The sequence below is a fragment of the Arvicola amphibius genome, chromosome 2, assembly GCF_903992535.2.
Source record: "Arvicola amphibius chromosome 2, mArvAmp1.2, whole genome shotgun sequence".
NCBI lineage: Eukaryota > Metazoa > Chordata > Mammalia > Rodentia > Cricetidae > Arvicola > Arvicola amphibius.
The window spans coordinates 144,396,638-144,414,231 of record NC_052048.2 but is presented as its reverse complement, the minus strand read 5'-3'; the positions used below and the strand labels follow the sequence as shown (position 1 = coordinate 144,414,231).

Below are 17,594 nucleotides of genomic sequence, written 5' to 3'. Positions count from 1 at the left end.
AAATCCAAGCCCCACATCCCTTCTTTCCTGTGTATCTCTCTCTGTCTTCCTGGCTTCTCTATGGTTAATTCCAGTTGGCTAGTGGCTGACTCTGCCCTCCTGGTTCAAGATTTTTTATTAGAATAGTCTCCAGTGTGATAAAAAATTTGCAATATTTCCCCCTTTTTAAGAGGAAAGGTTTTTTAACTAACAAAATAAAACTATATACAATAAGAACAATTATCAAATTTAATAATAATAAAAAATGTAAAAAAACAATTATCAAGTAAGAATTATATTCACTGTGTTTCAGTCTATTTGTATTTTGCATATTTGTATTTTGCAAATTTGGAGAAAATGCTCTTTTTCATCTTGTTGAATCCAATGTTTTATACCTAAGCCACTTTCCACCATGACTTGTATTATCAGCCCAAAATATCTTTTTAGATCTTTTATTTATTTGTTTGTTTGTTTGTTTATTATGTATACAATATTCTGTGTGTATGCCTGCAGGCCAGAAGAGGGCACCAGACCCCATTACAGATGGTTGTGAGCCACCATGTGGTTGCTGGGAATTGAACTCAGGCAATGCTCTTAACCTCTGAGCCATCTCTCTAGCCCTCTTTTTAGATCTTAAAACATTTCTTAGATAAACAACTTAAGCTTTTATTTCTCTCAGCCTTATAAACTCTCATCTCTTGTAACTTTTTTTTCTGAATTTGGCAACAAAGAAAATGGTATAATTACCTAGTCTTTAATCCCATCAGAGACCCAAGAAGCAAAATATTACCCAAGTAAACAGGCAGTGCATAGGAAACAACTTCCCAAACTATATAAATGACAGAAGCAGCTGGCTGCCTGGATAGTCACCCAAGGTGTTCTTCTGCAACATTGGGATATCCTTCTTGGGCCTACAGGCCTAGAATATCTGATAGACTTTTCTGTGAGGCAGGAATTTGGAAGGACTGTCCTACTTTTGTCCTGCTTGTCCAATTTGAACAGCCCACTGTCAGCAGTTGAGGCAAGGGCAGTTTCTTGTCCAGCGGCTAACTTTGCCACAATGAAAGCCAACTCAAATATGAAGGTTCTTCAATGTCTACCATCTTTCTCTTTTTACTTACTTACTTACTTATTTATTTATTTATTCATTCATTTATTTATTATGTATACAATATTCTGTCTGCTTATATTCCTGAAGGCCAGAAGAGGGCACCAGACCTCATTACAGATGGTTGTGAGCCACCATGTGGTTGCTGGGAATTGAACTCAGGACCTGTGGAAGAGTAGGCAATGCTCTTAACCGCTGAGCCATCTCTCTAGCCCTTTTTTTAAAAAAATATTTTATTTATTTGTTATGTATACAATATTCTGTCTGTGTGTATGCCTGCAGGCCAGAAGAGGGCACCAGACCCCATTACAGATGGTTGTGAGCCACCATGTGGTTGCTGGGAATTGAACTCAGGACCTTTGGAAGAGCAGGCAATGCTCTTAACCTCTGAGCCATCTCTCCAGCTCCCACCCCCCCCCCCCCTTTCTTTTTAAAGTAAATTGGTGCTTTCAGGAGCAGATGTGACTCACTGTCAATGAAAAGCCTTATTTTATTAAAACATCTTAAATGCCATATTTTGTGGGCCTCTGAAGTGTTTGAAGACCATCATATAATAAAATATATGTTTGATCTTGGAAATATACCTAATATGGCTACAAATTTGATTGTTAGAGATTACTACCGACCTGCATTTCTTAACCCTCCTAAATAGGCTGTAATAATAGCTATCAAGAACTAGAACTTTACATTTTTTTTAAAAAAAATTAATTATGTATACAATATTCTGTCTACATGTATGCCTGCAGGCCAGAAGAGGGCACCAGACCTCATTCCAGATGGTTGTGAGCCACCATGTGGTTGCTGAGAATTAAACTCAGGACCTTTGGAAGAGCAGGCAATGCTCTTAACCACTGAGCCATCTCTCCAGCCCCTTTACCTTACATTTTTAAATGAGCTGCATAAGTTCAATATCTTAAACAAGAATAGAAATAAATATATATATATATATATATATATATATATATATATATATGTTATAACAAAAGTAACCTTAAATTTGTATTAATATACAAAAATACCTTAAATGTGAAATATTTGAGACTAGTAGTTACTTTTTAGTGTAAAAGTCAATTCAGTAATCTACCTTCTTATCCTGTCGTTCTATATTCCCTCTTCTTTCTTTTCATAAAGAGATCCCTGAATCTAACTTCCTTTGCTTAGTCCCTCCACCCCATGACCAATAACAACTTGCAACCAACCACCTCAATGATTGATAGCATCCAAAATCCACCGAATGACCAAAACTCCTCCCTACCTCTTGGGAATGTAGGCATCATGTTTTTAAAATTGCTCCCTGTTTTCTAGGTGACAGCATCTTTAAGGGGACCCTGAGAAAATTGAGATAATGGTCAAGTTCTCGGTCAAGTCCTTGGAGAGTTAAGTGTTGCCCAGTTTCAGTGTGATGGGACTGTGCAGGACTTCTGAAGTTCTGGCTGGAGTAGTCTGAGGCTAGACCATCTTTTTTATTTTTTTGAGACAGGGTTTCTCTGTGTAGCTTTAGAGCCTGCCCTGGAACTCAATATAGACTAGACTGGTCTCAAACAACAGAGATCTGCCTGCCTCTGCCTCCCCAAGTACCTCACCACTTGACACCTATATATTCATACTCATATTCTCTCTCTCCTCTCTCTCTCTCTCTCTCTCTCTCTCTCTCTCTCTCTCTCTCTCTCTCTCTCTCACACACACACACACACACACACACACACACACCCCCCTCTCAGGTATTCTCTGTTTAACAGCCTTGGTGTCTGCCCTGGAATTCTCTTTGTTGATCAGGCTGGCCTTGAACTCACAGAGATCTACCACCTATCTCTTCTAATTGCTGGGATTAAAGGTGTGTACCATCATGCCTGGCTGTATTATCTTTTAATAGTGAAGATTTTTTTGTGCATGATCAAATGAAAGGCATATGTTTTTTAAATTCTGCATGCCAGAAGAGGGAAACAGATCTCATTACAGATGGTTGTGAGCCATTATGTGGTTGCTGGGAATTGAACTCAGGACTTCTGGAAGAGCAGACAGTGCTTTTAACTGCTGAGCCATTTCTCTCTCCAGCCCTGCCATTTGTTAGTCTATAGGTTAGTTTAAATTGAATAACCTCGTTGTTTGAACTAGTGCTCTTAACCACTGAGCCATCTCACCAGCCTCCACAATGGATGATTTCTACTTCTGCTTACTTGTTGTAGTTGAATAAATAACAAAGTTGATATATGCATCATCTAGAGTAAATTCAGTGGTTTCAACATATAAAAAACAACTCTTCCATGTTGAGAATAACTCAGTGAAGAGACTCTATAATTCTCACTTTTGAATGGAGTCTTAAGAGCTTTGAGTCACTTGTTTTTCCTGCCTTAGAAAACCTACCTTTCAGCCAGGTGATTGGTGGCGCACGCCTTTAATCCTGGCACTCGGTAGGCAGAGCAGGCAGATCTCTGTGAGGTGAGGTGGAAGCCAGGCTAGTCTATGAAGTGAGTTCCAGGACAGTCTCCAAAGCTACACAGAAAAACCGTCTCCAAAAACAAAACAAAACATACACAAATCTGCCTTTCCTGATTTATTTGCATCAGTATAGAATGTTCCTTGAACAGTGTGAGGCAGGATCCAGTTCTTTTTATAAACTGAAGTCTCTTGCTTGTGGGATATTTGCTCCAAGTTGCTACCAAGGAGATGACTGCAAGCTCTTTTTAAAATGTTCATTTTCTGCCCATAGTGAGGTGATTTCAGCATTAGTAAAAGGTACCACAATTTCTTTTGGGTCTATTCCTGCTAATTGATGAAGTCTCAATTTTTCTTTCAAAATCAATTCAGAAACATTTTCTACATAGGTCTTTATTTTATTCTGTTTGTGTGATAAAAATATTCATTCTAAAATAGCTTCTCTTCGTAAGAATTCCTATAAAGAGAATGACTAGAAGGTAAAATACAATCAAGTTCAAGATCCAGGAGATACATGTGGGTCCTTTAGTTTCTTTCCCAGAGCCAATTCTCCCCCTCAAATCTCACCCCCCCCTTTTTTTGGTCTATAAAAAGACTGGCCTCGCTCATACCACCCCAGGCCCCAGAGCCAGTTCTTGGACTATTTAAGTACTTATCACCTTGTAAGTTTTGAAATAAATTGCTTCGTTCTTGAATTGTTAATCCAGTATGGGCCATAGCCAGCTAACATCTTCAGCAATTTTTGAAAAATCATTAATGTACTAAAGCTATTTCTTTGGTTTAAGGTTATGTCCCCCCCCCTCCCCCTTTTTTTTGTTTGTTTAATTCCTTCCAGACAGGGTTTCTCTGTAGCTTTGGAGCCTGTCTTGGAACTTGCTTTTGTAGACCAGATCCGCCTGCATCTGCCCTCCCCCAAGTGCTGGGATTAAAGATGTGTACCATCACCGCTGGACTTTTTTTTTTTTCCCTTTCTCCTTACCCTTTTTTTGAGAGAGGGTCTTACTGTGTATAGCCCTGACTGGCCTGGAACTCACTATGTAGATCAAATTGGTCTCAAGGCACAGAACAGACTCTTTTGCACTTTGCCTTTCAGTGCTGGGATTAAAAGTATTCACTACCACACCCAGCTGCTTATGTTAGTAAAGTTTTATGGACTTCATGTGTGCTCATTATACACCCATTTCATCTTTCCAGGTATCGGAAACAGGCACTTAAATGGCATCCGGACAAAAATCCTGAAAATAAAGAAGAAGCAGAGCGGAAATTCAAACAAGTAGCTGAGGCATATGAGGTGTTATCGGATGGTAAGTCAGTCTGAGCTTGTGAAGGGCTCTGAGAGGGGCTGAATCAGGACAGGCCTTTCCAGAGATAGCAGAGCACAGACACAGGATTTGTTTGCTCCCACCTTGATTGCTCCCCTTTTCGAAAGGTTTTAGTTTTCCTGTGGCCTTGCATCTGGTGCAGTTAACCACCAGTGCTGGGGAGCTATAGGCTATGGGAAGATGTTCCTAGGGCTGGAGTTAAGAGGGAGAGGTTGGGTTTAAGAACTCTTGTGTCCACTCCTGATCATCTTGACCATATCTATATTGTTTTACTGAAGGAGGACTTTATTAATGGGATTTTGCTACTTGGATAATTTAGACTTTGATTCCCTTCTTTATAGCTTCTTTATAGCATAGGAGGGGCTGGAGAGATGGCTCAGAGGTTAAGAGCATTGCCTGCTCTTCCAAAGGTCCTGAGTTCAATTCCCAGCAACCACATGGTGGCTCACAACCATCTGTAATGAGGTCTGGTGCCCTCTTCTGGCCTGCAGGCATACACACAGATAGAATATTATATACATAATGAATAAATAAATATTAAAAAAAATAGAGCATAGGAATTAGAAGGGTTGTGTTTTGCAGTTAGGTGAAGGATTGATTAGCCGCCAGTTAGGGCAGCCATCAAGTTTGTGTTTGTGTTAAAGGGAAGATTTTGTATCTGCAGGGCTGGGGACAGAGACTGGGAAAGTACTGCCCACATCCTAAGCACTATCCTGCTTGGTGGCCTGACATGAGTCAAGGCAGAGACTTGACTTGAAAGGGTTAGGTACTGATTCACTAACCAGAGGAAAGCACAAATAGGTTACTAGCTTTAAAAATCTGTTTCTAGAAGGAACCTGAGGTAAAACTCACCACACCAGCTTACTGTATATAACCCCTTCCATTTTCTGTACTCTGACGTGTCTTCTTCTTTCTCACTTTTAAAGGTAGTCCAGGAAACTACTTCAGAAGTATCTATCTATCTATCTATCTATCTATCTATCTATCTATCTATCTATCTATCTATTTTTTATTTATTTATTTATTTATTTTTACTTATGAAGACACTGATAACGGAAATCCTACAAATTTGGTCTTAATACTGTTGGGACTTTTGAACTCTTGTGACTGGAGCATGGACGGACCTCAGAGTTTTGCCACTGTTTTTATAAGGGCTCTTATTAAAAATGAGTGGTTCTTATTTGTTTCCCCTGTTGTAGAATGAGACTTCTTGGTGGGGGGGGGGGGCGACGACAGAAGGATGAATACAAGTGGCAGCTCTGCTTTTGCTGTCCTACTCTGGGAGTGCAAAGGAAAACAGGGTGTGTGTGGATACCAGCACAGCACCTGTGAGCTACCTGTGCCTTGCACAGCCAGTCTTATGGAGGTGCTTATCTGCTTTCTACACCACTCTTAAAGTTCCCTGGAATTTGTATTGTAGTAAATCACCTCCAAGCATTTGTAGCGCTTAAAAGTTTGCCAACTTGTGTTTCAGGAAAGAGGGGAGAGATAAGTAAGTCTCCTGCCTCTTTTCTATTAAACTCTGAACCTAGATTTAAAACCTGGGAGAAGTACTCACTGAATTTTGAGGGTTTGAAAGAACTTGCTCATAATGACTTTTTTTTTCCCTTTCAAATTTAAAGCAAAAAAGCGGGACATCTATGACAAATACGGCAAAGAAGGATTAAATGGTGGAGGAGGAGGTATGTCAGTGGATTTTCTTTTTGAAGACATAGGTCTTGACCAAGTTGTCCTTATTTGTTGAGTTCATGTGATTTGTACCTGATATTATCATCAGTACACATTAGCCTAGAGAGTGGTAAATTTGGGTAGACATAGAGAAATGCTTATAATCTTAGCACCTTGGGAGACTGAGGCAGGACAGTGCCTGTCAATTGAGTGCCTGGTGAGTTTCAGGACACTGTGTGTGATTATAGTCCTTGTGTTTTGCCTCCTTAAAAAAGAGAAGAAAAGAAAAACTGAACCAAAAGAGACTTAGATAGGAGCTTTGAGAGTTTAGGGCCAGTCTGCTTCTTTTACATAGTGAGACCTGTCCACACATTTGTCAAATTAGGATATTTATGTTGCGGTATGTATTGTGATAGATAACCTTACTGTGTTTTCATCTTAGGTTTAAGCAGCGCATACTGCCTGTCTTATGAAAATGGTGCTCAGTAGATGAGTTGCTTCATCATGGTCCTTAGAATTCTTGCTGTGGGGTGCTGGAGAGATGGTTCAACGGTTAAGAGCACTGGCTGCTCTTCCAAAGATCCGAGTTCAATTCTCAGCAACCACATGGTGGTTCACTGCCATCTCTATGTAATAAGATCTTGTGCCTTTTTCTGGCCTGCAGGGATACATGCAGACAACACTGTATACACAATTGATAGATAAATCTTAAAAAAAAAAAAAGCTTTGACCTAATATGCACAAATTGTACCTATGGAGAAATTGGTGGAGTATAAATATATTATTTGCTTTGGCTTCATAAGCCTTTATGATTAGTGGACAATATGTTTTGGAGATGGAAGCAGTTCTGTAGACAGATTGGGAAAGAATTAGACCTGCGCACACAAATATAGTCAATGCTAGGCGAGTCCAGTTAGCATATAAGGCTTGTGGTGTTTAGAATCCCAGATGTATGGAATATCTTCTCTTTTAGACCACGAAGCATACAATGATTGATGAACAAATGTTGCTTAGAAATGCCAGAATTCAAAGGCTAAACACTTTACTATGCTTGTATAGGTGGAAGTCATTTCGACAGTCCGTTTGAGTTTGGCTTCACATTCCGGAATCCAGATGATGTCTTCAGGGAATTTTTTGGTGGAAGGGACCCATTTTCATTTGACTTCTTTGGTAAGTAACTACTTTGGTCCATCCTCTTGTCTGGCTTGGTGAGGTCTTGTGGTGCCCCTTGCACTTAATACTGTGCCATGTTACTAACCTTTATTTTTACAGACCAGTGGAATCATTTATTTTCTGCCAATCGTTTCAGAGCTTTTGAATTTGTGACTTCAGCAATAAAAGAGTTTAGTGTATTTTTTCCCCTCTTCCATGTGTATTGTTGTATTTTAGTTCGTTTGTTTTTGCCTTCCAGTGAATTCATTTTGGGACAAGACAGGATGTTGGAAATCTGATCTTAAATGTTTCATCTTTTTTTTAAAGAATTTTATTTCTTGCTTGTAGTGTTAAGAATTTGAACCCAGGACCTTGGATATACTGACTTCTCTTAGCTCTGAGTTACCACCACTCCACGAGCTAGCTAGTTTATCAGTTTGTGAGTTTGCGAGATTCACTAAACATCATAGATGCTGTTCAGAACATACATGTTCCATAAACACAGCCTTTTCTAACTTACTGCAGTCCACTTTGGAGTTGAGAAGAGGGGTTGCCCCTAGAGCAAGACTGGAGGAATCAGGAGTGTTGAGGATGATGTTGTTAAAGGAGATGGTGTTAGGTGAACAACTGTTGGATTGTGGGAAATAGATTCTCCCATCTTGTGCTTTGATGCCCGACCCTATGCCTTTTCCATATCTTTGTTGGTTGCCGGTTACTAGCGATGTTCTGTATTATTGAGACCTATTTGAGTGTTTGACAGGGAAGGTCAGGGTTGGACGTGTGGTTGCTGCCTCTTGTCCGGGTGCACTGAGAGGGAAATACATCCTGTGTGGCTGAAGAGACTCACATCATCAGCAACTCCACAAGGGAAAAAAGACAATTTTGTCTACCAGTAATACCAGAGGGAGACAGGTGGGAGCCCTGCGTGACTTGTTGTAGGTGTGAAGAGGAACAAGTCACCTGGATCTGGTAGGTTTTAGACTTTTCATGTTGTGCTCCTGTAGTAGATCTCAGTGTGTGCCTGTGTGCTTTTGATTGGTGTTTATATCTTGCCTTCCCTTGGGAAGGAAAACAGTGAATGTGTCAGAGAGAGCATGCTCATTCCTAACTGAAATGAAATAGGAGTAAGGTCTTAGGAGTAGGAGAAAGGTTGCTGCAAGTGAGGTTAGGGATGGAGTGGTTTGATAGAAGACCATACAGAAGGTTCCCTTCAAACAAATTAGTAAGTGTGACACCAATAACACAAAGATTGTCGGGCATTTAAAATTACAGATTAAGGACTTGCCCACTAGTAGTACACAGTATGAATATGGCTCAGCAGGTAAAGACATCTGTCACCAAACAGGACCTGAATTTGGTGCGTGAGTATTTGTACAGGAACACACTAATAAATAAATGTGTGTTTAAAAAGAAGTAATGATTTAAAGTCTCTAATTCTAGTATTTATGTACATACTTCAGACAAAGCCATGAGTAATTTTTAATAGGATAGAAGTGAACATTATTGTATCCTTTGTTATCTGAATGTTGAAGTGCAGATGTAGCTCGAAGAAACTAAAACCAGCTAGATGTGATCATGGCTGCAGGACCAGCTCTTGACAGCATACTGCATTCCAAGGCAGCCGACTTGCAGTATTCTGTCTCAAGAAGCAAGAACAATAAAAAGTTAGCCATTAGTAAATTCCACCTTGTTTTGTGGTGGGACAGAGTGGTGTTGGATAATGTTCTGATGTCTTTGCTGAGTAGAACAGCTTGTCTGCTGCAGCTTGGCCATTCATAAGATGAAGGAGGCCTACTTTTCTTTTTCTCAGGAGGTTAGGCCTCCTCTTGATAAAGAAAAATTGAAGCCTGTTGTGCGGTGCACATTTTTATAATTCAGAACTTGGGGAAACTGAGGCAGAAAAATCATGAATTTGAGGCCGTTCAAGGCTACATAGTGGGTTTTTGTTTTTGGAGTCAGGGCTTCTCTGTGGTACTGCCTTGGAACTTGCCCTGTAGACCAGGCTGGCTTCCAACTCACAGAGATGATTCCCCCCGCCTCTTCCTCCCGGTGCTGTTATTAAAGATGAACAACACCATGCCTGGCTACATAAGTCTTGTAACCAACAACAAAAGACTAAAAACAACACAACTCTCATCTGTGGTGGATGTTAGTGTTGGATGCTTCCCTGGTATGTATGAACCCTGGATCTGTCCCTAGCACTGTCACAACAAAGAAGTTTGTGTCTGCATGCCCACATGCTCGTTCCTCTTTAGTCAGGTACATGGTCCGTGATTGTTTGCCTTGAGAAAAAGAATCTGATATTCCATCTAGCCTTTGGACAGTTCTTTTATTTTGAAGGTATATAATAGAGCTTTTAATTAGACAAGCTACGTTTTTATCAGTAGTGCAAGAATGTATTAGGCTTGCTGAGGTCTGTTCTATCTCAGGTTTCGGTCAGGTAGGCACTCCCTTCCTGCATTGCCTTGATGAGTGTGGCAGTGATACTTGTTCAATCCATTCTTGTAGGTCTTCTAGGGGACTTCCATTTTCAGGCAGTAAGGATTTTCGCACAGGAAAAGAAGCTGCTCCATGGCTACTACGTGTATGAGGTGACCGTGCAGCCTGCTGGTGGTATGTGGAGTGCAGACTGGGTCCTTCATGCAGGGCTGGGGACCTAGTGCATGGCCAGCAGCATCCAGACCTTGTAAACCCAGTCACAGTCTCTTGATTGTAGCCAGCTAATTTTCATTTTAAAGTTTTATACACCGAACTTCTATATTCCTCCTATATTTTTGGGGAGGGGTTTGGTTTTTCAGAGTAGTTCTAGATCTATTGTAAATATGCTGGATATAGTAAAATGTAGTATGCTTGTTTTAGCTACTGGGAGACTGAGACAGAAGACAGTCCTGAGTTTGAGGCTATTCAAAGTTTTATAGACCTAATCCCTAACCCTTTTCTGCCTCCCCAAAAGTCATTTTTAAGATTTTGTTTTAAAGCATAGTCCAGGCTGTTCCTGTATTCCTGGTCAGCCTTCCATGTGCTGGGATTGATCACACAATGTCCTTATGTTCGGTTGTAAGGTACTGTTGAGCTATCTATACTGTGCTCAAAATTTTCAGGTCTCTTACTCTGGTGATGGGGTCCTCAGATTTAGAGTCTTACTTAGAGCAGGAAGATGCTTTGGGATCCTGCAGGAGATGAAACACCTTTCTCTGTGATCAGCCGCTTTTTCAGGAAGGCCTGTATAGGCACTTCCTACAAGGAGCTCAGTAGTGGAGTGGATGTACGTGGAATGGCCTTTACATTTCCCAGACTATGGGTCTCACCCACAAATGAGCCTTTCTTGAAATATTGATTGAAACAGGATGTGTATTAATTTGAATTAGGATGATCTATCTCTTCATGTGTTTTACTAACCCAGAACAGCACTACTTGTGTCCTGGTTATGTAAACCTAGTAGTGTAAGACCGACAGTTAACCAGTCAGTAGTGGTCTTTTGATTCTTATCAGTCATGGCAGGAAGTATCTCTTAGAGAACTGTGGGTTGCACGCCACATTTCATTTTCGTTCTCACTTTAGAACGTCCAAACTGCCTTTGTTGTTGTTGGCAGAGGGTCTGGTCTCTCCTCTCTCTCCCTTGACCACTTAGTGTGTTCTTTCTTCAAAAAGTCTTATGAACTCTGGGGAAGGAAGGAATAGGCTACTGGAAAAGCCCAGGGTGAGGAGAACCTTGGAAAGAGACCTTTTGGGGGAGGGCGATTGTGTGGAGGGTAGTTTTCTGAGCCATAAATTTACTGTAGTGAGTCAGTCATTTTACTCCCCAGGATTCGAGGAAGTGGCCAGTGAGGACTTGGAGCCTAGTGAAGAACTAGACCAGCCCTGTTTTGAGGAGTCAGTAGAAGACGCCCTGAGTGACGAGCACAGTGAGGTTTTGGATGTGATATCCAGTGAGGAGCTGGACCTTAGTGAAGATGAGTCAAGTGAAGGCTGTAGCTGGGGCCAGGGCGGACTTCTCAGTGAGGACCTGGACCTCGTCTCCAGCGAGGAGGAAGCCAGTCTCGGGGATGCCGAGGAGCTCAGCGAGGAATATGAGGAGCTGCTGAGCGAGGAGGAGCACAGTGGGCCGGAACCCGAGGCGCTGCTTGTTCAACAATAAACAGAAAGAAATGGCCTGGGTCTCTATTTTATAAGAAGATTTATTTTATTTAAAATTTATCTAGAATAAAAAGAAATTGCTTCTATCACCACCATGTTGTATGTGGTTAGATTACCAGAGTTGACCTGGAGACCAGGGAGGGGAGGAGGCCCAGATGCTCCAGCCAACACTCTTTGTAGGATGACTGGGCTAGCAGCCCAGATTGCTGTAACAAAAGACTCAGTCGTAGTGGTTAAACAACAAACTTCTCAGTGTGCAGGTCCAAGGTAAAGGTATGCCAGGGTCTCCCCTAGCTGAAGCAGGTGTGTTGTGGGCAGCTCTCAGGTGACTCTGCACACCGACTCCCAGTCGAGTTTCTCCCGTGACCATGATGATCCCTGGTCCATGAGTTCATTTGATCCTGGTTACTTCAGGGAGGTAGCTGCTAGTAGGAGCTCTGCAAGACTCTGAGTTGCTTAGGTTTAAATCCTAGCCTATAGTTTAGGATCTTGTAATAAACTAAGAAGTTTATTACTAGACTGGGGATGTTCGAAAAGTTGGAAGTTAAGAAAAATGTAATGCAGAGATGAGAGTGGAAGCAATACTGCACATGGTTTGTTGATTACATCTTCGGTGTGATCACAGACGTCCTTAATTGTTTAAGGACAAAGTACAACTTGTGGGATTTGAGAGTTTAGGATAAGATTTTAAAGTCTATAGAAGCATGTTAGACCATTTAACTTCCAGCTAGTTATTAAATACAACATCACTGGCTTTTAGACTACAGCTTGCCTGTATCTTTCATTGGCTTCCTTGCTTGTTCTAAAGAAAAATGGGACTGTTGAGGTGTGAGGCCACATTAAGTTAGAGATTGATAATAAACCATGAGGAAGGAGGATGGAGGCTGCTTTGGTGATGTTTGTAATGAACTGGGTGATTTCAAGAGTGCTGAATGAAGTAGAGGATGTGATATTTGAAGTTTTTTTTTTTTTTTTTTTTTTTTTTTGAGGCTTGTGTTCTTTACTTAGGAGTCTGACACCTGGCCACTCTCACAGTATTTTTGAGATTTTTCTGTAGCATTTCCTATTCAGCATTTAACCTCCCTCTCCTCCCTCTCTCAACCAAGTGTGAAGGAAACAAGTACCTTTTTTTTTTTAATTTTTTTTTTTTTTTTGGTTTTTCGAGACAGGGTTTCTCTACAGCTTTAGAGCCTGTCCTGGAGCTAGCTCTTGTAGACCAGGCTGGTCTCGAACTCACAGAGATCCGCCTGCCTCTGCCTCCCAAGTGCTGGGATTAAAGGCGTGCGCCACCACCGCCCGGCTAACAAGTACCTTTTTTGGTTGCATATTTAATACATATAATTGAGACAGGGTCATTCCACGTGGCCCCATCTAGCCTGGAATTTGCTATGTAAACCAGCCTAGTCTCAAACTCAGTAGCCTGCCTTTGCCTCCCACGAGCTAAGACTAAAGGGGTGGGCACTACACTTGGCTTAGTCTACACATTTTTATGTTGTGTTCATGCCATCGGACAACTCATGGAAACTCACAGGTGAGCATAACAACCTTTGAGTGTCCATGACTTTGTGAGTAAGTAGTTCAGCCAATTTTCAGCTCTCTGCTGTGGATTTAGGGAACAGTAGCCTTGTCTTGCCCTTTAGTTTACATTAAGGGGAAAGGTAAGCAGCAGTTTCACATGTGAGAGAGAGCAGTTAGCACTGGGGGGCAGTTCGGTGATAATCCTGTCTCCAGGGCTCCTCATGAAGTAGACCAATTGTACACAAAATCACTTAGAAGTTGGAAGTGACTGAGAATTTAACATACTTGATGCTGTCCTGGGTGCCATGTGGTTTTGTGTGGTCCCTTGCTGTGGTTTTTGTTTGTTAGTTACGAGTAGTAATTTTGTACTCTTGAAATGTAAATGTACTTGTAGAATTGTAGTTGCAATGAGTAAGTGCTTTAATTTGAGCTCTTAGGCAGTGGGATTAGTGTTTGCCCTGTGTGTCTCTTTAGAATGACTGCCATTTTTTTCTTTTTTTCTTTTATGTGCACTGGTGTTCTGTCTGCATGTATGTCTGTGAGGGAATCAGGTTGCTTGGAACTGGAGTTACAGACAGATGCCGTGAATCTATCCCAGGTCTTCTGGAAAAGCAGCTGGTGTTCTTAAGTGCTGAGTCATCTTTCCTGGCCTGTCGTTTTCCTTTGTCTTTGCTTGAGAGCTGGTTTTACTATATGACCCTGGCTAGCTGAGAATTTATAGCTGTCCTTTTGCCTCCTTATCCCTAGGATTAGGTGCATGTGCACCTGCTTAGCAGTTTGGGGTGAGGTAGCTCGCAGAGAATGGCCCAGGCTGGCCTTGGAAGCTCTACTTCTCAAGTGCTGGGATTTTAAACCTGGGCACCTAATTGGTAATTTATTTGGTAATTTATTTGCTTTTAAAGTAACACACAGTTTTGTTAGATGTAAGGAATACCATGGTGTATTGTATGCTTTTATGTTTTTTTTTTCCCCCTTGATTCTTGTCGGCTTTTGTATTTGGGTGTTGGCTATGGAAGCACAGGGATGGAGTGTTTGGCCTGTGAGACACTGGTACATTCTCCCTGCTGTGGAGCTGTGTTGATTGAGTACGTACATGATTTTGCTCCTGGGCTTTTCCATTGGGAGTTCACACCAGCATTAGATTTGAAGCTAGCAGCCCCGCAAAATTTAAAATGTTTCACCAATCTAACACTTAGGCTTTTTGTTACCTTTTATAATACCCAATGTGTGTGTGTAGTTTTCCCCTTCCACTTAGAGATGTTTTGTTAGTCATTCTGGAGTGCTGGTTTCTTCAGTGTCAGAAAGCAGGACCGCACAGAGTTTCTCCTTAAAACCTTTTAAAAATTTTATGTGTATGGGTGTTGTCTGCATGTATATGGGTGCATACCTGGTGCTTGAAGAGGCCAGAAGAGGAGGGGAGTCTGACCCCTGAGATGTGAATGGTGAGCCAGCACGTGTATGTAAGGGAATTGAACTCCCTGGGTACTCTGGAAGAGCAGTCTGTGCTCTACCAGCTGAACCATCTCCAGCCCCTCTTAAAAAGTATTGTTATATTAAAGTGTGTCCATGGGGGGGCGGCTGTTGGAGGTCAGGACATTTTGCAGTTTTCTCTGGTACTCAGGGAGGCTGTGTTTATCCACGGAGGTGTCTTAGCAGTCCTCTTGCTTTCACTCTTTGAGACAGGGTCTTACTGTGTAACAGCCCCAGCTGCCTTCTGACTTGTGATCTCATCAGCTTCCTGAGTGTTACTAGAGGATACATATATTTTTAACGGATTTTATTTATTTACTATGTATACAATGTTCTGTCTGCATGTATACTTGCATGCCTGAAGAGGGCACCAGGTCTCATTACAAATGGTTGTGGTTGCTGGGAATTGAACTCAGGATCTCTGTAAGAACAATCAGTGCTCTTAACCTCTGAGCCATCTCCCCGGCCCCACCCAACATACGTTAAGCAAGTGCTCCACCACTGAGCTACACTGCGGACCCTAGATAATCCAGAACAGTAATTAAGGAGAAATTGCAGGTTACAACCCTGAGTTTAGTATAAATGGGCCCTTTTATATTTATGTATATTGTTTTGTATCCTTATAAAAACAATAACAAAATAAAACTTAAGCACTTTCAAAATAAAGATATAATTGGAACAGGCATAAGCTCCTTAGCCAATAAAAACATTTGCTCTGCAGGCCTGATGACTTGCTACATCCATGGACACGTGTACACAGAAATAAGATGACAACGTGGTTAGTTTTAGATAGGCTGTGGAGAATTTTTCTTGCTAATGATGTGGGTTGACCCCAGCTTGTAAATTATCACATAATGTGATTTTAATGCTTTTAATTGTGGTGACAGTCCAGGATCAGAGCCCTAGGCTGGCTTCAAACTTAGCTGTGTTGCCAATGCCTGAGCATCTGGTCCCCCTGCCTCTTCTAAGTGCTGGGTTCACAGTTGGTGGGCATGGGACCTCTAAGGCCTTGTACTAAACTCCAGTCCAGATATTTTAGATACTTTTTTTTTTTTAAATACAGGGTCTTGCCAGGTGGTGGTGGCGTCATACACCTTTAATCCCAGGTAGAGGCGGGCAGATCTCCATGAGTTTCAGGAGCCAGCCTGGTCTACCAGAGCTAGTTCCAGGACAGTCTCCAAATCTGCAGAGAAACCCTGTCTCGGGGGGAAAAAAAAGACATCCTGCAGTCACAGTTCAGACAGCCCTTTACTCTTGGGCAGAGAAGTTCCTATTGGTGGACACAAGAAGTTCCTTTCATCCAACCATGTCAGACCTTGGAAGAAGTTAGCTGACATGGACCATCGAGTCCTGTTTTCTTGAACTCAGCTTTAGGCAGAGCTGTGTAGTGTTGAATTCTACTTGGTCTTAATTGTAAAAACCCGGAGTCAGATATCCGGGTCAATGCTGAAAGATCAGAGAAGGAGTCAGCCAGTATAGAAACCTTTTACCTCTACTGAATCCTCAGACCGAATGGTGTCTCTGTGAAACCTAGATTGAATCCTTCTGTCTTATTCCTTTCTCTGTCCAGCCAGCTGTATCACTTCCCATCACCACCTCCCTAGTGCTGGGACTAAAGGTGTGAGCCATCACCACTTGGTTCAATCCGTCTAAAAGTGTGCCATCATTGTCTGGTCTCTATGGCTGACTACTGTGGCTAGCTTGGCACTCTGAACTTCAGGCAGGCTTTATTTGTTAAATATAACTTGACCAGCTTAAGAGCTGCCTGGCCAGTCTTATTCAGAATAACCTTGACCAGCTTGTGCCCCTGATCAGTGTCCATCCCTGGCTTTCTGGAGTACCCCAAGCCTTTGCTCTGGTTCTTGTGTTCTAATCCTGACCTTCCTTTTTGGAGGAATGGCTTGTTATAGACCCTGACCGGAACCTGGACTCACTGGGATTTTGTGTTCATCTGACTGCAGGCAGACCCAGTTCTTGTTTTGTTCTCTTGTCATTTATACGTATATGACTCTTTCTGTATGCAGTTCTGTTTGAAAGTATGTGATTTTTCACAGATTTTTCACTTCTCCTAGGGGAAATAAAAGCACTAAGGTAAGTTTAAAAAGTAGTAACTGGGCTGGAGAGATGGCTAGGCTCACAGCCAAAAATAAAAGGTATTAACTATAAATACTATATTGTTAGTTGCCATAATAAAAAACGGAACTTGCTGCTGACTTTAGACTGTAGTGCTGATACATGTTAGATGTAGAGTATTATTGCTGAGTCATTGATTCGGTGCTACTCCCCCACCCTGTTTCTCTAGCCATGGCTGGCTTGGAACTCCTGTAGACCAGGCTGGCTGCTTCGAACCCAGATCCTCCTGCCTCTGCCTCCTGAGTGCTGGCCACCATGCCTGGCTGTTTAAGCCTATTCTTTTCAGGAGCATCATCGTGTTTTCAGTTAAGTGATGGTCATTTGTCACAGGCAGAGTATTTCATGATTCTACTGGTCTTAAAAATTTAAGATTCTTGTGTATTCCTATGAGCGTCTTGCCTGCCTGTGTTGTGTATCACATGGGTACTGCCCCTGGAGGCCAGGAAAGGGTCTCGGTATCTCCTGGAACTGGAGTTGAGATGGTTGTCCACCTCCGTTCCATGTAGGTGCTAGGAACTGAACCTGTAAGATTCCTTTAACCTCTGAGTCAGCTCTCTGGCCTTATTTTGTAAAAATTTCTGAGCCGTCACATTGAACAGAAATGGAATTTTTGGGACAGCTTTATCAGGCTTACCAGCAATTAACATCCACCTGTTGTTGCTCTATTGGAG

General features: G+C 41.8%; 1 protein-coding gene across 3 annotated transcripts in view; it reads left to right on the top strand.

Moving 5' to 3' along the window:
- The window catches only part of Dnajb6 (DnaJ heat shock protein family (Hsp40) member B6), a 102,080-nt gene that overhangs the window by 61,208 nt on the left and 23,278 nt on the right, over window positions 1-17,594 (top strand). For all 3 annotated transcript variants that reach the window (XM_038317946.2, XM_038317945.1, XM_038317944.1), the window contains exons 3-5: window positions 4,718-4,827; window positions 6,468-6,527; window positions 7,573-7,683. In XM_038317946.2, coding sequence (XP_038173874.1) covers window positions 4,718-4,827; window positions 6,468-6,527; window positions 7,573-7,683 — 281 coding nt within the window. The remainder of the gene's footprint in view (window positions 1-4,717; window positions 4,828-6,467; window positions 6,528-7,572; window positions 7,684-17,594) is intronic.